This window comes from Suhomyces tanzawaensis (genome assembly GCF_001661415.1).
Source record: "Suhomyces tanzawaensis NRRL Y-17324 unplaced genomic scaffold CANTAscaffold_1, whole genome shotgun sequence".
NCBI classification, from domain to species: Eukaryota; Fungi; Ascomycota; class Pichiomycetes; order Serinales; family Debaryomycetaceae; genus Suhomyces; species Suhomyces tanzawaensis.
The window spans coordinates 628,363-648,186 of NW_017963636.1; the positions used below are offsets into that span (position 1 = coordinate 628,363).

Consider the following 19,824-nt stretch of genomic DNA (forward strand, 5'->3'; position numbering starts at 1 on the left):
ACTGGTCGTCCGGTCTATTAAACTACTCTACTGAGTTCTCCAGAGGTTCTACTGCTGAGAAGGTTTTTCGGTAGTCTTATCATTGGCTCAGTTGCCAGTGATGGCATTGCTTCGGGAGACTCCAGTGGGTGGACATTCACCTCCTATAATTGTAGATTACAGTGATAGTTCTTGATCACAATTCATGGAATGTTGCCATGGAGACATAATGACTCAGATTATTCCAGGTGATCTCTCCCCACATCATTATTCATGGCCGGAGTGGCTCAAATCTGAACATAGATAGAGACCCATCACCAGCTGCTAGTCTTGTCCCAGCTCTGATCTCGGAATTATAGAACATGGACCAGTGCACTCTCAAGAGGCTAATGCAAGTGTCTCAATCCCAGAATCTAACCCTAAGCCCTTTAATCATAGTTAACGATTCATCCATGGAACGGGGACCCCAGGAATGACCGTGTTGCCACCTTTACCAATCGAGTTGTAGTGGCCCTGGCAATAAACTAGTGACTTAAATGGTAGTATTCATTTGTTCCACGTTTGGAGAACGTACCCGATTCCACAGCAGATTTTAAGGATTGTAAAGTACTAGCATGGTGGTTTTAACATACTGGGATCTGAAACCTTGTTCAAACTTGTCTATCAACTGTAGGCTGTATTCTTTCCTTGGGATGGTAGAAGTTACTACATTTTCCATGAAAATTTCAAAACTCCATTACAGCTTGCTACCTAAATTTAAAGCGTAGGATATAAATATGATTAGATATATAGGGTATACCAATAATTTAAGGCTATGTACGATATTGTGTCGCAGATTTCTCTGCAATTAAGGCTATTTGCTTAGTTGACCTCCACTCCGTGGTCTCTCAAAATTTTGTAGAGCTTGTGCACGGTGGCCTCCACATCCTCGGAATTGACGTCCTCCATTCCGTACTTGTAGATACTGATAACTCCAAAGATAGCCACAAACGTGCACACAATCATGGCGAAGTAACCCTTTAATGTGAACCCTTCAGGTAATGGGGCCGGTTGCTTGTTTTCTCCGCTCAAGTCGAACCATCTTCCATCGGGCCCATGTCTCGCAGCGGCATTGCCAACATAGGGTACTCCTGCTGCATAGCAAGAGTCAAAATGGCTACCTGAGTAAGTAAACATGTCATTCTTGGTTTCATTCAAAAAGGATTCATGAACCAAATCATTTGAATTATCATTAAACAGGATTGATTCTGGGGCCTCTACTAGCGTAATGGCCAATCCCTGTTCCAAATGCCAATCAACGTGACAATGAAAGAACCATACACCAGGGTTATCTGCTTTGAATCTGAGTACCACAAACCCGTTGGCCTCAACCTGGACGGTATCGCGTACCATAGGATGCTCTGGAAAGTTGTTCCACTCAGGGTTGGTGGGATCGTATATGGTTGGATTTTCTTCATCGCCTTCAGCGGATTTTGCGACAATCTGGAAATTATGGCCGTGTAAATGGAATGGATGCTTGCCTGGGTCCATATTGTTGACAACAATTTCAATCACTTCGTCCGACTGCAACATGTAGGTGTTGGTGTTGGAGCCGTAAATCCGTGCGTCTGTGCGATCTGGTGATGAGTATACAGAATATAACGTAGGGACCTTAGGTGCTACGTAAGTAATGTTGTTGAAAAATGCATAGGTGACTCCATCGCCAAGTTGATCCATCGTAAAATTGAGCACGATTTGGTAGTCTGGGTCGGGCAATAACGGTACCTTGTCGGCGGTAGTCAAGTCGAACTCATTGATTGGGTTGAGAGACGCCACAAGTTTGTCAAACAGGTTCTTTCCGTTCTTCAATGGCAAAGGCAACTCTTTGGACTCGTCGTAGACGACCCAGTTTGTGGAGATCACCTGAAGCTCTTCTGGTAGCAAATCCAACATTTCCTGGTCGATGACGTTGACAAAGCGGAAGTTCTTATTAGTAGATTCTTTGGTCTTAATCAACACTGAGTATCTTTGAGCAACCGAGAGGTAGATCGAGTCCACGGTAGTGGGCTCAATGGGGACACCGTCTGCCTCGACGATGACCATGTCGTGATCCTCAATGAATAAATACTGTGAAGTGAACAACCCCATGTTAACAATACGCAATAAGTAAGTAGTATTTGGCTGCACTGTCCAAGTGGCGTTTTTGGTTTCGTTGAACAAGGAGTTCTGGGGGATGGGCTCAGCACCAGTAGGATTGAATCTGGTCAAAAACTGCTTCATGATGATGGGGGACTCGGTGTGGTAGTAGTCGCTGACGGAAAGCAACACTTCCTCATCATAGTGGTAGGACAGAGGCTCGTCTTCTTCGATGATGAACATTCCCCGGAGCCCATCTGCGTACTGGGCGCCAGAATGGGAGTGGTACCAGTAGGTTCCTGCCTGGTCAGGGACCTCGAAGTTGTAGGTGAAAGTTAAACCTGGAGGAATGGGGCACTGGGTGACCATCTCTGGTCCATCCATGTGGGGCGAGCCACGCTGGAACAATCCATGGAAGTGGAGGGAGGTGTTGCGGTCCTCGAGAGTGTTGGTGTAGTGTATGATTACACGGTCGTTCTTTTTGACTTTGATGGTGGGAATGGGCCATTGGCCGTTGATTCCAATAAGCCTCCGCGTGGCCATTCCGTCGGGGTTGCCATGGACGTAGGTGGCATTAAAGTGGAAGGTGTGGGTCTGGGCTAGTGCTGCCGCTATAAAAAGGACGATAGCTGCCAACATGACGATGGGTTGGAAGGGTGTGAGGGACTGAGGTTTGAGTCGTGAAGATGGTAACAAGTTGTAGCAGCTTTGGAGGGACAGAAGGTGGTTGTGTGAGGCCGTGCTGAGGCCTTCGTGTAGTAAGAGTTCGGTTGTGAATGGCGTCTAAAGAAGGGTTCAAAGGTTCGCGAAAAGCGTGGCTAAACTGCAGGACAGGAAGAGGTGGGGGAGGATGAAGAAGGGGAAGAAGGAGAGATGGTTATATGATGATGGTGGTGGGATGATAGCGGAGCTAGTCAGGCACAGAGGGATTCTGAGGCTGAGGAGCCGTTTTCCGTGAAATGTTCTCGAGGAGACACCTCAGAGAAAGGTACTTCCAACGAGTTCTGGCCCATGAGCCTGGGTGTAGGTTTTGGAAGCCAAGGGTTTTCGTCACGTCTCTAGATGCTCGGCTCTACCAATGGTACGTTATTTATATGGGCTAGATACATCTATGGCACCGGAATAACCGTCCTGGATCTACGAAATTACCTCATCTTTAGAGCGTTACGCATCCAGGAAGCTATGGTGTACAACTCCCGCTATGCTACCAAAGTAGCAGCTCCAATTAATTGCAGGTTTGCCCCTCGTCCCCACGCCTACACATTCTCAGCCAAATCATAGCCGAGGCAGTACGTGCCAACGAAATTAATGCACTAGTGCACCCACTCAATCCATCCACAAAGCTCACTTCACGACTCGTATTATGTTGAGGTGCTATTTGTGGCTTTGCGATGGAATCAGACTATTGAAACTAGAAAATAGTGATAATACATCCCTTTGGGACCTGTCTAACCTCTTTGGGCCATCGTAAGAAAGGAAGTTGAACCACAAACGCAAACGTGGCAAGTACCCGTGGGCCCCGGCATTTGGATTCCAGTAGCCTGGAGAAATCAGCAATAATGCTTTTCTAGGGCTTTGATGACCTCGACTATCTTACTGGTGTTCATAACTCCTGACATCAATTTTCCCAAAATGTACTACTGGAACCAAATTAGATGGGTTGAACCTTATTTTAAACTGTGTAAATTAATTAAATCAAGATAAGTAAAATCACGATCACTCGGTGGCAAATGTGTCTTTTTTGCAAGAAGGAGGTATTGTGATGCAACATTCGATCTACAGTATGATGTGAGAATTCTATGTGATTCAAGCTTTTTTAGCATTATAACGGTTTCAAACAGAAATTGTAGATCAAGACAAGGAAGCTTCTTGTAGGAGGTAAAAATTGTACTCGAGAGTACTAAGTACTCACAGTAGAAGAATGGTCCATCTCTATCAATACGGACTAGCCGAGGTTATTTTTCCTACTGCACGAGTTGCTCGTCAGATCTATTTTGTTATTTACTGGAATCTCGCTAAGCTACAAATAGTTATATTATCATATTTGTTCGTCATAATGAAGATGCTACAAATGATAGGTATGATTCGCGCGTCCAGGAAGAGCCTCCTGGCAATACGCCTACAGTTACCACAGAACAATTGGGTGTATTAGGTCTAAGCAAAGGTTCTGGGAGCTTCGCCCTCTGGACCGATGTACTGAGCATCTCTCCATGGACCAAAGTCGTTCAAGTACAACTCGTCTTCACTGCACTTGGAAGCACCACCAAACTTCTCGGGTAAGTTTTGAGGAGGAATTTGCTTCAAGAGCTCCTTAGGGTATGAGGAGCCCAAGATGTGAATCTTGCTAACAGTGACAGGATCTAAGAATGGCTTGAACAATTTGAACACAGTGGAGAAACCAAATGGCGAGTTGATGCAGTAGAATTTACCCATTCTTTCTGGATAGTAGTTTTGACCAATGTAACTGGCTTCTCTGACGTAGTTAAGCACCTGGCTGGCAGCGGAGATCGAGATTCCCTTCAAGTCCAACACAGTACACGAGGTTTCCACGAGGTGGCCCCTTTCTCTGGAGCAGGCAGGCAATCTGTATTGGGTGAAAGACTCGTATTCCCAGACCAAGTTCTTCAACATTCTCTCCTGAGTGGTGATCTTCAACATCTCGGTCAAGTTGACCTTACCCAACTCCTCGAAGTAGACGGGTCTTCCGTCCTTGTCGGTCTTGTGGTAGTATTGGGGGTACAACTTGGCCACGAGTGGCTTTTCGTCGTACTTGAAGTCGGTCAAGATAGTGTTGGTGCCGAACTCTTCTCTCCACTTCTCGCACTTGGCAAACATATCCTTGGCTTTGGCGATGTCGAACTTTCTGGCTCTAAGGAACCTGAGAAGCGATGCATCATCCAATCTGTCCTTGTAGCCAGCGGCAGTCAATTCTTCCCGGAATTGGACCAACTTAGCCTTTTGGTCTTCAGTCAAGTTGGAGGTGTATCCTGTTTGTTCGCTTGGAGCAGCGACCTGAGGGTACGAGGCAAGGATCTCCTCGATGGTTGCTTTAGGTTTGGCGTCTTCGGATGACATGGTAGCGGCAACGGTGATGGCGGATGGGTGTTCCGGTTTCAGGGGGGACGTGATCAGTAGGGGGTGGCTTTTTTGCAAAGTCACACTGTCTATAGATTACCAAGAGAACACGGCTATAAAGTGTTGAAACAGGTCGAAATTAACAAATATTTCATTACGAGTTGTTTTTGTTGGTATCGGGCTGTGTGCAGGACATGTGTTGGGTGTGTCCTGCTACAGGGAGGGAGGGGCGGAAGCGGCGGCACGGCGGCAGGGTGGATACCGCAGGCTGGGCCAGGTTGGGCAAGGTCGGGAGTACCAGCAGGTACCAACACGTGGGTGGGCCAATGGCGGTGCCGGAGGCTGATGGGCCGTGCTGCGACGGTTGCTCCTGGATATGGGTCACGTGGCCATCGGTGGTGGAAGGTGTCCCTTTTGGTGGTGGTGGTCCCGCCTTTTCCGTGACGTCATTTAGTTCTACTCATGTCTATACATGTATTAGTGCTAGTTATTCTTGCGCATCCACTTCTTGAACGGGTTCTTGGACGTGGTCTTGACAACGCTTCCCAAGCTGCCGTTGCTGAATGACAGCGACATCGAGCTGGTGGTCCCGGCTGTGGTGCCGTTGACGGTTGCACTGGACCCGTTTGTATTTTTTGCACCCACACCAGCAACGTCATTGGCAAACTTCAACTTGAGCCCACTGAACGCATTGGCGTCCACCAACTTGCGGTAGCCGCTGTTGGGCACAAAGTCTTTGTCCAAAAATACCAAACAGTTGCGTGAAACGTCGAGGTATGATTTGAGAATGAGCTCGTTGACAAACGCCTCCCAGAGTGCAAGGGTCTTGTCTATCGACGAGGACGACTGGGACGTGAGGGTGGTGTTGGCAGACACTGGCTGGGCTGGAGGTAATGTTGGAGAGCCGGCAGTTCCTACCTTGGTATTGTTAATGCTTGTGGTATGCTGGTAATTGTATGGAAGGTAGTTGCTAGGGTACTCACAGTTCTCCAAGTACACTTCCAAGTCGCTGATTTTGGTCATCAACTTTGTGCTTTGCTTTTGTAAATCCTTCAAGGTAATATTGGAGGTGATGAACGAAAATATGTTCTCATTACTTCTGCACAAAGACTTGAGGAACCCTTCAGTCTCATTATCTCCAGCCAAGTCAAGGAATTCAGATTTTTCAAACTCGAGTGATCCAATCTGGTAGACGTTTTTCTCGTCATTAATTTGTAGGGAATCGCCATGACTGTCTCTCGACCCCACTCTATTATGATCATCGGGCGTTTGTGGTTGAGTCGTCAGCGAGCCTTGCTGGAGATTTAAGCCGCTGACGGAAATGGCTGTCCCTATCGAAGATCTGGTTGTGACCATACCGGCCTCATTCTGGGGACTTGGTTGCACGGATGATTTGGGTGAATAGTACATTTGATACTTGTTGTAGTCTAACAAATGAATCAATTCCGTCAACCTCAAGTATTTATCAATCAAGTATGGTGTTGTTGGTAATTCATTGGATGTCGAGTCTCCACTCAATCCTAAATCAAATCTCTTAACTTCATGACTCAAATCCAAGATTTTCTCGTTGAAGTCATTCTTTCTGCCGGTAATCTTATCAAAATAGTCAAATACTTCTTGCTGATGCTTGTTCAAAAATTCATTCATCTTCACCAAATGGGGCTCCTTGTGAGGAGAAAACTCTTGCCTATTGGCCAAATTTAATAAAATTTTGGCTATCAAGGTAAGAGTCCTCTGTGTGCTTCCAGTTTGATGGTTTTTAGTTAAGTAGAACAACTTTGGGTTCAAAATTGCAGGACAGAAGAATCTTAAAAAGATAAATGCACTTAAGCAATTCAATGCTGTTGTCTTATCATCTGGATCACATGCCAACTCGACCTTTGTTCTGAAATTCTTCAATTGGATCTTAATTTGCAGAGGCAAGTCATTTGAAGTGATGTAAATCTTGTGCCAAATCTCCTCTGCATATTCGTATAAATTATTAAAGTTCTCTTCAACCATGCTTTTGATTTTTTGATCTCTTTCACGTTCCACATCAGAGTCATATCCATCACTATCACTATTGCTATCATCGTCGTCATCGTCTTCCTCTGGGCTATCAAGTGATTTACCCTTTCTAAGCAATTTTTCTTGAATTCGCACATACCTAGGGTCAACTTCACAGTTCTTCTTTTCTGCAGCAATCTTGGCGAAGAAGTCGCCAAATACCTTTTCCAAATATTCTTGACCTATTCTGAGGTTATACTTTTCCAATGATTTCGAGAAAATAGATGAGCCACGAAATAAAGTATTGAAGACGTTATTCAGTGAGGATGAGGCTCCTCCACTAGCCGAGCCATTTCCATTTGTCGAACTATTATTGTTATTGGCGATGGCAGTACTCGTTATTTCGCTGTTCCTTTTATTTGCGTAGTTTTTACGGGTCATCTTATCAACATTGACCAATTCGGCTTCCATCAAGGATTTGAACCACTGATCTTCGACTCCAAGACTCTGGAAAATATCCAACATGATCAAACTGACATATTCAAAATCTGAGGTTGGAACGTTCTCATTACAGAACTTAATCAAGTCTTTCATAGGCGCATTAGTCAACATCTTTTCCAACGGTTTGAAGTGATTAGGTGATAAAATATGATACTCCTTGAGCTTCACATTAAGCAACAATTTTCCAATAGGAAGGTTGGATGAATCATAGATAGACAATCTCACTATGTCATTATTGAAGTTTTTTGTCACGTTGGAACCAGTTGGATGGTTGATTCCCGTATTGCCGTTGTTTAATGTGGATATCGATATGTTGTTAGCATTGTGAGTGTTAACGCCATTTACATTAATTCCATTCCCAGCTGCACCTGACATCATAGTAGAAGCTGTGCTTAGCTGTTTTGTCAATATATCAGGAGTAACGTAAACTGTTCCGATCACTTTATCATTAGGCAGGTAACTTGAATCACTGAAAGAGCACTTTTTGATTAAGATATGAATCATCTGAGTCAGAATAGGAAGGTCAGTAGCAAACTCTTCCTTCCAGAACGGGTTACTAGTGTGATTGACAATTGCAGTTCTAGACCATGGTAAGCCCCACATTCTGACTTCTGTGTATATTTTACCTTGAGGGAGCTTAGATGACAATGGTTGCATGTTGTCGAATTTTGCTTCTATAATGTCGATAGCAACTTTCTTTGATACACGGAAATTATCACGGTTGAAGTTGCATAGTTTTGGTGGTTGGAGTGGAGCGATGTTGTGAACAGGTAATGAAGTACCTGAACTAGTACTATTCATGCTTGTGTTCGCATTCTTGTGAGAATTGTTAGTATCCACTTCATCTGTGGGAGTGGCCAATACCAGGTGGGGGCTATATGAGCCAATATACTCTCTCTTGGCAAAATAGTTCAATCCGACAAACCAATCCTCAAGATCAATATGTAAAGGAAATTCAATTAGAACTCTCAGGTTATTAGGGATCAATTTTCCTTCTCTAACCAAGAAGGGTGTTGTATGTTGATCGATAGACAAAGTCGAAGAAGTCTTTATCACGTTGTTGAATCTCAATTCTTTCAATTGACCTATGAACAAGACATTGGAACTGTTGAAAAGTGAGTGATGCATTTCCCTGATTTCGGAGGACAAAATTGATTTGATGTCTATGGAATAAAGAAGAGTTCCGTCCAATTCAGTAATGAAGTTAAGGATACCGTTTGATTTCAAAACACCCATGGTGTAGAACCAACCTTCAGAGATATTATCATTAGTACCGCCAAATTGGGAACCAACCACATTATCACCGTTTAGGAATTCCAGTTGAGAAGGATCGATTTTTGGTTGATATACGGGAGCCTTAGGGCCAGAAACTATATTCAAGTTCTTTGATTTGGAAGGTATAGGACCATACACCTTGAAACGACACACCAACAACTCGTGGGGCTCCAGCGACGCGTTAGAGTACTCCACTTTATTATCACTGTACCACTTCTTGACCAAGCCTTGAGGTTTCAAGGCCTGCCAGACGAGCAAAGTGCTGATCAAGTTTCCAAAGTTGTTCTTCGATGGGACTTTTATGTACAACTTGTCATTCTCGTAAGTTTTGATGAAGATCACGGGAGGCTCGTCCAGTTCGTTGGCACCGACATTGTCCAAAGTTGAGGATTTTTTGATAATCCGTCTGGTGGGACGAGCCTGTTGTTGCTGGTTGTTAGCTGCATTGAGGTTGGGAAAGATCTGGACGTAGCACGATTGCAACGATTGTAGGAGGAGGTAGTGGTTATCACTCTCGTCGGACGAGTAGAGCTGGCCGTGTTCGGTGATTGCCAACGCATGCAGATGGATCCAGTTGATGGAGTCCGTTGATATAAGAAAGCTCTTGCCGTTGAACACACCTTTATCGCGGTGTATTGATTTATGGTAGGGTGTTTGCTTCATTGGGGCTATTGGTAGGGAGGGAGGGGTACTAGGGGATTAATGGGGACGGAGGTGGTGATTACTGGTGAGCTGTGGCAATAGGACCCAGGGGATGAAAGCCTCGCAGATCGATTGGTGGAGCAGTTGAGGTGTGTTGGAAAGAGAATGGCTTGATCTGATGCTAGGTGGTTAATTCCGAAACTCAACTATCCCCAGTCCGGTGGACGCGTGGCGGCATTTGTGTAATTTCGTCTAACAAGTCGTCAAGGGGCGCACGGCGGGAAGTCAAGAATACGGGATGGAACCATGTGGCCATGGAGGAGGCAGCCTGGTGCGCTGGGAGGAGCTACCCTGGATGAGGGTCCCATCAGGTTGTCAGTTGCTTGGGGGAAGTGGGCTGCAGTTTGACATGTGTCACCACTGCTTGCTGCGCACCACGGACAGATCAATGCACGAATGGCACCAGCAGCTTCGCTGTCATGCTGTATTGTTCGGAGCAGCTATCGTATAATACGACGTGGATGCAGCGGTCTAGACGTGGCGTTTGGGTGGCACCATTGGCAGTGGCTTGAACACAGGGATGGGCCAGGCGAGCCAGAGCCGCCATGTCTTGAGCGCTGCCTCCGGTAGAGCGACGCCTGGGTCTCCGATGGGGCCGTTGGCCCACCGTTGGCCCTGGCGGGACGTGTAGGCGTGTGAGTGACGTGCACTGTTTGCAGTTATGGGTTGGTCCGGTGCATTGTGCAGCGGATTGGCTGTAAAATAGTCTCCGCACTGTGTGGTGAAATGGGGACTACTCAGGCTCTGACAATGACACAATAGGTGCAAACAACACGTCTAGACGGCGTGTGAGGCGTCTTCAGGGAGGGTGGTGCCCAGAGCTGCCTGTCGTGTCGCGGGTGTTTGCACCCTTGTTTCATGGCCATTCCAGCATTCTCACTCCTACCTAGTTTCACGTCAGATAGACTTCTCCAGGGGTAGGATGGCAGCTGGTGGAGCAGTCTGGGCTCAGCAGTGTGCTTGTGATCTGGTGAACTGCTTAACTACTGAGTGTTGCCAAGGGAGACAGAAGTGGCAAAAAGTGAAATATACATATTATTTGATTGTGACCTTCCTTCACCACTCTGGAAACATCCTTACTTCACTACCCCGGGATGTTCCATGACGCGTGCTAGGGTGCCAGCCTGATAAAAGTCACCATAGTCCTACTCAGAAGACTCGCGGCGTGCTCCAGCTGTCGCTTTCACACTACCCTAGCCTTAACACCCACCCTAACCCCTCCACCCCCCATCAACATACTGATCACGTGACACCAGCTCGCCAGTCAAATGCCAAATCCATCACTGTTCTGTCTCGACTCATAGTCAGCTAGCCCTCCTCCAGCCCGTCTATGAGCAACTTACTATTCCAGAACTTCGACCCCTCGCGGGCAGAGGCAGCAGCAGCAGACCAGGCCGCAGCCATCATGCCTCCCGTGGCGTCCAACGACAGCGACGCTCCCCCAACTGGCCCCATGAAAACCCAACCTTCGGAGGTGGAATCCGATGACTTGGACTTGCAGGCAATCCACAACATGATCGACGACGACTTGGAGTTCCGTGAGCTCAACCACTTGGCTGACGATGGTCATGAAATGCACAAACTCCCTGAACATGCCTGTGCCTACTGTGGGATTCACACTGCTGAGTCCGTGGTCAAGTGTAACACCTGCAACAAGTGGTTCTGCAACTCCAGCGCCAACTCTAACGGATCGCACATCGTTACCCACTTGGTCATGGCTAGACACAACCAGGTATCCTTGCACGAAGAGTCTGGCTTGGGTGAAACCGCATTGGAGTGCTACAACTGTGGGAACAAGAACGTGTTCATCTTGGGGTTTGTCAGTGCTAAGCAGGACTCGGTGGTTGTGATTTTGTGTAGGTTGCCGTGTGCACAGTCCAAGGATGTCATCTGGGACACCAACCACTGGCAGGCGCTCATTGATAACCGTCTGTTCTTGCCATGGGTGGCTACTGTCCCCAACGACAGTGAGCTCATCAACGCCAAATTAATTACCCACCAGCAGATCACCAAGCTTGAGGCGCAGTGGAGATTGAACCGTGATGCTACCATCGAGGACATCGAAAACAAAGACAACGAGGTGGAAGAAGTCTTGCCCATCTTGATGAGATACAACGATGCATTCCAGTACCAGAGATCGTTCGCCCCCCTCATTAAGCTCGAAGCAGACTACGACATGAACTTGAAGGAATCTCAGGCGTTGGAGCATATCCAGGTCAAATGGGCTTTGGCGTTGAACAACAAGCACTTGGCTTCTTTCACGTTATCCACCTTCGAGAGTAAGGCTTTGAAAGTGGCCGTTGGTGACGAGATTATTTTGAGATACACAGGCATCAGTCACGAACCGTGGGAATGTCGTGGTTACATTATAAGATTGCCCAACTCTCACCTGGAGGACTTTACGTTGGAATTAAACACAGCCAAGACTGCTCCACCAACCCACATAACTTCAGGCTTCACTGCCGAGTTTGTATGGAAGGGAATCTCTTACGACAGAATGCAGCAGGCAATGAAGCAGTTTGCTTTGGACCAAGAGTCGGTATCAGGCTACATATACCACAAGATTTTGGGACATGAAGTGGCACCTGTGGAATTCGAAGTCGATATTCCTGCCAGATTCTCCCATCCGGGATTGACTGAGTTGAATTTATCGCAGACTAACGCAGTGGCTTCCGTCTTGAAAAGACCACTTTCTTTAATTCAGGGCCCTCCTGGTACTGGTAAAACTGTGACCTCGGCTACCATCATCTACCATTTGTCCAAGTTGAACGCAGGCAAGATCTTGGTGTGTGCCCCCTCTAACGTTGCTGTGGACCATTTAGCTGAAAAGTTGGCTCTGTTGGGATTAAATGTGATCCGGTTAACTGCCAGATCTCGTGAAGATGTGGAGACCTCAGTGAGTGACTTGGCATTGCACCATCGTGTCAACAAATCTGCCAAAGGAGAATTGAAGAAGTTGATCAAGTTGCGATCCGAATTGGGTGAATTGTCCTCTTCCGACTCAACAAGCTTATTCAAGGCCATCAGAAAAGCTGAGCGCAAGATCCTCAACAAGTGCGATGTTGTTTGCTGCACCTGTGTGGGTGCTGGCGACATAAGACTTGCGGGAATGAAGTTCAGAACTGTGTTGATTGATGAGAGCACGCAGGCATCGGAACCTGAAGTCTTGATCCCTATTGTCAAGGGAGCAAAGCAGGTCATCTTGGTGGGAGACCACCAGCAGTTGGGACCCGTCATTTTGGACAAGAAAGCCGCCGATGCTGGGTTGAAGCAATCGTTGTTCGAGCGTTTGGTTGTGTTGGGCCATGTGCCAATTAGATTGGAAGTCCAGTACAGAATGAACCCGTGTTTGTCTGAGTTCCCCAGTAACATGTTCTATGAGGGTTCTTTGCAGAACGGTGTCACTTCTGAAGACCGCGTTATCAAGAACAGCACGTTCCCTTGGCCCGTTGCCGAGAATCCTATGATGTTCTGGGCCAACTATGGACGTGAAGAGATCAGTAGCAGCGGGAATTCGTTCTTGAACAGAGTTGAGGCCATGAATGTAGAGAAGATCATCACCAGGTTGTTCAAGGATGGTGTGACTCCGGACCAGATTGGTGTCATCACTCCGTACGAGGGCCAAAGGGCGTATATTGTCCAGTATATGACCATGAACAGCACGCTTGTGGAAAAGAAAGACCAGTATCTGGAGGTCGAGGTCACCAGTGTGGATGCGTTCCAGGGCAGAGAAAAGGACTTTATCATCTTGAGCTGTGTGCGTGCCAACGACGCACAGATCATTGGTTTCTTGAGCGATCCCAGAAGAATGAACGTGGCCATTACCAGAGCCAAGTATGGGTTGGTCATCTTGGGGAACCCGCGTGCTTTGTGCCGCAACACCCTCTGGAACCATTTGTTGATCCACTTCAGAGAGAAGGGATGTCTTGTGGATGGGCCCTTGGACAATCTTCAATTGTCGATTGTGCAGTTGCACCACCAGTCCCAAGTCGGGGCTAGAGGAGGCAACTTCCTCCCCGGACAGCGTCCTGCTTTCGGAGCACTCTCCACGTCTGCAGGAACGCAGACTGACTTCGACTCGGCCAGTGTGCTTTCCTACAACGGCAGCACCAGCAAGAACACACGCAAGGCTGGCAGCGTGAACTCCGAGCAGTGGCCCAGTCTTGGCGACAGCTACAACTCTTACAAGGGCCCTGCGCCCTTGCACTCGAACTTTTTCTCCAAGTTGGACGTCATCAACAACCAGTACACTGGCGAGTACAAGGACATCGAAGGTGACGTAAGGAGCATCACCAGCTCGTTTGCGGCAGGGTTGAACTTCTAGGTACAGATCTCTACCACCACTCCAGTCACTGCACAATCTAGCAGTAGCGAAGGTCTGCTGCTGCTGCAGCGAAAACGGTTTAGACCTTCGCTGCAACTTCCGAGGCGTCCGACAAGTGTCGGCGATGCGAAGTCAGCCCATCAGCAATCTGGGCCAGAGCAGCGCCCAAGGCGCTGTTTCAATGCCCTGTTCCGTTTCCAGCGTGGCTCCAGGCGTCCCCTGGACCCCCAGGACACGGCTCCCCCGTTCCCGGCCCGGCACCACCCCTCTGGGCCCTTCAGACCCCATTTTGTATATAGGATTGTTCGCGTTTCAGACAGGAATGAATCTGAGACAAATGTAACGGTTTACATCAATTTGATGGGCGCATTCATACAGATGCCTGGCAATTGCCACAAGCCCACGGTGAGCCCCGGCAAGCCCCTTCTCCCACCCAGGACATGCCTGCGGAGGATGGGCCTAGTTCCGTGCCCGGACGCCCCATTTGATGGGTGCCGTCACCGCGCCAGCATTGTCTGTCAGTTCCATCGAAGTTGTGCGACCCTGATCTGTTTCGACAAAGGCGTGCATTCTAGAACGTTGCATGGCACGACTGAGTTGCTAAATTGGACCGGCACAGGCGAGGTACCAGACGTGAAAACTCCCATCAACTCCCTGGACGAAGCGTAACCAGAGCGATTCTTTGAGGTGTCAGATCAGAGCGCTCAATCAGTGATCTGCAAGTCTGCAGACAGACAGTAATCAGAGACAGACAGAAATCGAGTGGACCACCACAGACCAGCAAGCAGGAATACGGTAAGAGATCGCCACAGCTCAGGCGAGTCAGAATTCAACAAGAGCCAACCAGAGCCAACGACGGATTAGCTAGGTATCCTCGAGAGGTGATAACAGGCAGTCCAGAGGATTCCGGAAACGAGATACCGACACCTGGAGAACCTGACACCCAGGAACCACGACGTTTGTCATTGAGTGTAACAAGTTTCACCAAGTATACCAGCGTTCACCAAGAATACCAGCGTTCACCAAGAGTACCAACTTTCACCACAAACACCAGCTTTCAGCTAGAAAGTAGCCAGTGGCCATCTACGAGTACTAGCCAGCTATCCACAAAGCTTCACCTCGAGAATAACCGCAAGCCAAGAATCCCGAAGCTAACTTGAGAACAACCAACACTCGGCAAACCACGAAAGCGATACCTCGAGAATAACTAGGGTCCATTCACAAGAATATCCAGTAGCTATCACCGAGAAGAACCAGTCATTCCATCTACGAGATTACCACTCACGTCTTCGAGCTACACCCAAAACACCTGTCTTTCCATCCTCGAAGCTACAACCCGAGAACCAGTCTACGACCAATCCTTGAGAACCCCAGAATCTTCTAACCTCTGCAGCCATGGAATTCTCGACCCCCCAGCGAAATGAAAAGTACGATTCGGCCAACGTCTCTGGCACCTCCTCCAACACCACCCCAATCGTATCAGTCACCGAGGACGCCCACCCCTCGGCCATACGAAGCCACCGCACCAAGCTCTCGTCCCAGGACATCAAGCTCATACTATACCTCATCTCGTCCATCAAGCCTTTCAAGTATATTGGTGACCGCTCGCTCAGCCAGACCAAGAAATGGGAGGCCATCCAGCAACGGTACGGCCAGATCAAGCGCATGGACGGTGATGCCTCGGAAGCCGTGGTGATCCCCACCATCCGGACGTTGCAGAGACAATTGTCCAGTGCTATAAAAAAGGCCCTGATGAAACGACTGGAGAATAAAAGGTTGGGAAAATTCTTGTACCATGAAGAGCAGGATATAGAGGCCGAGGAGGCCAGGATAGACCAGGAAATCAACATGGATAGCGCCTTGCCGGAATTGGAAAACGCATTGCTAGAGTTGAACGACCTAAGTGACAGATACCGTTCTGGCAAAGACGGCAAGTCCCATAAGGCCGACTCTCCCCGGATCCGAGACCTCCATGACCCCCATAATGAGCCAGAGGACCACCAGCACCAGCAGGCAACGTTGGGGCTCATTAGAGCGGAAATCGAGTCGTTGTTGCCCAAAGACAACGAAAAATCACACGGCATCCTCAAATCGGTGGACTTAATCCAGACATTTCTCCAAGAGCTGCTCAAGATACAAACCAAACTAAACATGGAGAACGCCGCTATCCTTGACGAGACTGAGCGTCTTGTCAAATCGCAGCAGGCCTACGTCAAGAAAGTCCGAGAATTCAGTGAAAACTACGACAAGAGCTTGGCAGGTCTACGCAACTCAGTGGTGTCTAACGTGGTGGAGTACTTGATAGAGATGAATGATACCGAGCACACGGAAGCCGTGAGGAAGACCCTCCTCTCCTTGAAGGAGTCTATCGAGTAGAGCATGATGTTACCTCAACGAGATACTGAAAGCAAAAAAAAATGGAACAAAAACTACATTCGTCCATAATTCCGTGGAAAACTTACGAGCTACAAAAAGACAAAAGAGCAACTCAAAATTAAGTACGATAAGTCCGTGGAAGCTAATGACAAACCAATACGATTCCAGAACCGAACGCTAACACCGTCCGTCAAAAAGTCGCTTCTCTGCAGGTGCCAAAATCCGTTCTCAACGAAAATTTTCAGCAGGCATTTTTGTCTGCCTATTATACCCATAGATATGTATTATAACGCCCCGTCCTGTATCCAATGTAGCGGAAACCACTATGTTTGCTCCATGGACCACTGTAAGACGACATAATAGGATCCAAAACTACGCTAACCATGCCTAATGCTTCTCTTTTTGCGTTTTCTGTCCTAGCACAGCAACTTTACCGACAGCACAGTAGACCATTAAGGCGTAACTCTGGAGTTCGTTTTCCGCTCGCTGCGGCACACGGCAAATACCCGTAATTACATGTCACAGTGGGATCCACTACTGTGGTGACACCCGGCGGAACCGATCCATGTGCATCTTGGGATCAACCAAGCATAAACTAATGTGGTGCCCGAAAGGTGCATGGGCAAACTTAATAATAATTGACCCATTAGTGCGATGACCCTGATTAGTCTGAGGCGTTCGCTACTCTTGAACAGAACAGCGGAGATTATAAGAATGTGGGGAAAGACCCTAGCAACGGCTTTTCTCATTTGGGCAATATGATTGAAAATATTTGTTGATTGCCCATTTGGGCAAATTTCCTGCGGCAATTATTTAACCATCGAATATCAGAGGCATAGCTTATGTAATTCCGTATGTCCACTAGGTACTGCCACATGAGCCATACGGCCAAAGTCTAATCGAGAATAAGATATATACAAATACCTCTTTTAGTAGTGATGCATCTCAATCCATCCATGTGATGTGTCCTAATCCATCCATGTGAAGCTACCCCATATTCTGCGCCCCATTCACGGTGTTCCGCTGGGGTACCCAGCCATTGCTGTTGGAATCGAACTGTCTGTGCCACACAAATATCCTCTTTGCTTTGCTTGATGCTTACAGTGCCAGCAGGCCAATGATACTTTGAAAACCTTTATATTTACATATGTAAAAACCGGGTAAAAACCACCTTGGCGAGTGCCAACCGAAACGTCGCAAAAATATACGACGGACATCATGCTGAAAAACGAAGTGCATGACACAATATCTGCGGAATAAGAAAATATCACGCGACCGAAATAAAACCAAATAGAATGCGAAAATGAGAATGGAGGAAAGTATCCAAATAGTAGCCTCAAGGGCACCGAAAACCGAAGGGGTATGAAAAGTTTGTGAACCGAAAGTAAGGGACGAAAGTTTTGAATATCGAAATCCGAAGGGTATGCAAAATGCGGTGTAATCAAAGGAGTAGCCATAACGTAGCAATAAATAGTGGGGTATAATAATAATGTACAACCGAAAGGAAAGTTCGTAACAACATAAGCAAATTTTTAGGCAAACGAGGCGATTAGAGTGGAACGAATCCAGCAAATAAGTCGTCCTGCTTTTGCAACAAGAATTGGTCAATGCCACATCCGGAGAGGACATCGTAGTTCTTTGGCAAAGAGAAGTCATCGTCAGAGAATTCCGAGACGGGAGTGAAAGTCTCGTAACTTTGAGTTTGTGCAGGTGCAGTAGCAGCATTGTCCTTGTAAGTCATGAATTGGTCGTTGAACATGGTAAAGTCTTCGAGTCCATGTGGCTTGCCTTCAACTTCTGGAGTAGTGGGCGCCGACACAGACGAGACAATAGCAGTGCTCTTTCTAGAGGGCTCGGAGACAGTACGTCTGAGCTTCATAGCTTTGCCCTTCTTTGGACCGGTGTATGACTTGAATTGGAATTGGCCGCTGCCTCTTCTCTTTGGGTTTTCCACCGAGGCGGACTTGGATCTCTTGTGCAAGTTCTCCAATGGAGCCTTCTTTTGTGCTTGTTGTTCTTGTAATTGTTGCTTCAACATTTGGATTTGCTTGTGCTGTTCCATCATAGCGTGTTGGTAACCGTACAATTGTTGGTTGAAAGCAGCGTTATCAATTTGAGGAGCTTGTTGTTGAGCTGGTCTCTCATTGAAGTTTGGGTTTTGTTCCCAGTTTTGGACGTCCAATCCCATGATGCCCAATCCGATGTCCTCGTGCTGAGAGACGGAAGAGGCAATTGAGTGTGTGTCCTGTATGTAGTTTTGCTCGTTTGAGGCTGATCTGTCAAATGCGGAAAAAATAGAATCACTATCGCTCAATAAGGAAAATGATTCGTTCAATTGCGGCAAGTCGAACATAGACTTGTCAGATGTGAATGAAGTGGAGGATGGAGGAGTCTCGAGAGGAGATTGAGTAGGAGAGTTGGTGGAAGAAGCGTCACAAAAGGTTGCGCAGTCTTCATTCTTGACAGGCGACAAGTCAACGAAGACAAAGTCCTTTGGCTTGCCTGGTCTGTTCTTGGGTCTTCTCAATGGAGGTCTGCGGATAGAGAACTTTGAAGCAGCAGCAGAGATCTTCAAGGAATTGTTCAAGCACTCCAAGGAGCTTTGTGAATGAGAGTCAGTATCCAAGTGACCAGCAGAGACGGATCTCTTGACTCTCCAGAGTTTCTTTCCATTGGCTGGAGGTAAGACTTGAGTGTTCATTGTAGTATGTAATAAGTTGATGATGAAGGTGGGATTGGGGTGGGAGTCCAGTGGTATTTATTCTAAATCGAAGGTCCGTCCGACAGGGCCATCGCCACAGCGGCCAACATACCCAGGGACATTGTGTAACGAACCAGAGGGGAATCGATAATAACTTGCAGGTATAGTTCCATCCCGATTAGTTAAATGAAAATAATCCTCTATGCGTTCATCAGCTGAAATCTACTATCAATAATAGAAAGCAGCTGCAAATTGTAAGCGAACCGGGGTTAGAATTCCACAAAAAATACCCTCACAATGCAAAAAATATTGGTATCACAATGTACCTCACTTGCCTAATTAGCAACTTGTAAACAAAATGAGGCTTTAATTTTTGAGCATGACCTGCATGTTGAGAACCATCGCTCATGTCACTAGATGCATCAAATTAATCAGTTTGGGTACAGTTATATTTATGTATGTAATTAGCTTGATTGGGCAAGCATACAAAATGTTGGCCCTACTATCGTCGAGGGATTCCAGAATGCAAACCTGGTGCAATTGAGCTGGCTCTCTTTCCTGAGAGCCACAGGGGTGTTGGCTCGGGCGTTCCTCGGTAAACCTTGATTGTCGGTAAACGCAACCTACGGATGGTGGGGTAAAATGAGTGGAGGGTTCGGAAAGGTTATTTGAGAAAGTGCCCCCCTTGCCAAAAAGCCGTCTCTTACAACATTTGTGTCACTCAAGGGAATGATCTGGGAACAATATAGGCACGCTGCCGGTACATGCCATGTGCAAAGAACATTTCCTA

At 47.2% G+C, this 19,824-nt stretch overlaps 6 protein-coding genes across 6 annotated transcripts; 1 reads left to right on the forward strand and 5 right to left on the reverse strand.

The window, feature by feature from the left end:
- Positions 1 to 840: 840 nt before the first annotated feature.
- On the reverse strand, positions 841 to 2,733 carry FET33 (putative oxidoreductase; the record flags this gene model as incomplete). Its single annotated transcript, XM_020209231.1, has 2 exons — positions 841 to 1,135; positions 1,217 to 2,733. 2 exons carry the CDS (start codon positions 2,731 to 2,733, stop codon positions 841 to 843), a joined length of 1,812 nt encoding a protein of 603 aa, XP_020066710.1.
- A 1,515-nt stretch (positions 2,734 to 4,248) lies between these two features.
- SEC14 (phosphatidylinositol/phosphatidylcholine transfer protein) lies at positions 4,249 to 5,169 on the reverse strand (the record flags this gene model as incomplete). The annotated part of the gene is made up of 1 exon (XM_020209305.1): positions 4,249 to 5,169. One exon carries the CDS (start codon positions 5,167 to 5,169, stop codon positions 4,249 to 4,251), a length of 921 nt encoding a protein of 306 aa, XP_020066711.1.
- Positions 5,170 to 5,652: 483 nt separating this feature from the next.
- On the reverse strand, positions 5,653 to 9,594 carry BUD2 (Bud2p; the record flags this gene model as incomplete). The annotated part of the gene is made up of 5 exons (XM_020209131.1): positions 5,653 to 5,961; positions 6,088 to 6,416; positions 6,528 to 7,490; positions 7,551 to 8,472; positions 8,521 to 9,594. The coding sequence occupies 5 exons, from the start codon at positions 9,592 to 9,594 to the stop codon at positions 5,653 to 5,655; spliced, it is 3,597 nt and encodes a 1,198-aa protein (XP_020066712.1).
- Positions 9,595 to 15,352: 5,758 nt separating this feature from the next.
- On the forward strand, positions 15,353 to 16,333 carry CANTADRAFT_3685 (uncharacterized protein; the record flags this gene model as incomplete). Its single annotated transcript, XM_020208700.1, has 1 exon — positions 15,353 to 16,333. The coding sequence occupies one exon, from the start codon at positions 15,353 to 15,355 to the stop codon at positions 16,331 to 16,333; it is 981 nt and encodes a 326-aa protein (XP_020066713.1).
- Positions 16,334 to 16,378: 45 nt separating this feature from the next.
- On the reverse strand, positions 16,379 to 16,727 carry CANTADRAFT_112886 (uncharacterized protein). The gene has a single exon (XM_020206195.1). The coding sequence runs from the start codon at positions 16,606 to 16,608 to the stop codon at positions 16,423 to 16,425; it is 186 nt and encodes a 61-aa protein (XP_020066714.1). The 5' UTR covers positions 16,609 to 16,727; the 3' UTR covers positions 16,379 to 16,422.
- Positions 16,728 to 17,882: 1,155 nt separating this feature from the next.
- On the reverse strand, positions 17,883 to 19,034 carry AGA1 (Aga1p; the record flags this gene model as incomplete). Its single annotated transcript, XM_020208702.1, has 1 exon — positions 17,883 to 19,034. The coding sequence occupies one exon, from the start codon at positions 19,032 to 19,034 to the stop codon at positions 17,883 to 17,885; it is 1,152 nt and encodes a 383-aa protein (XP_020066715.1).
- Between the last annotated feature and the right edge of the window lie 790 nt (positions 19,035 to 19,824).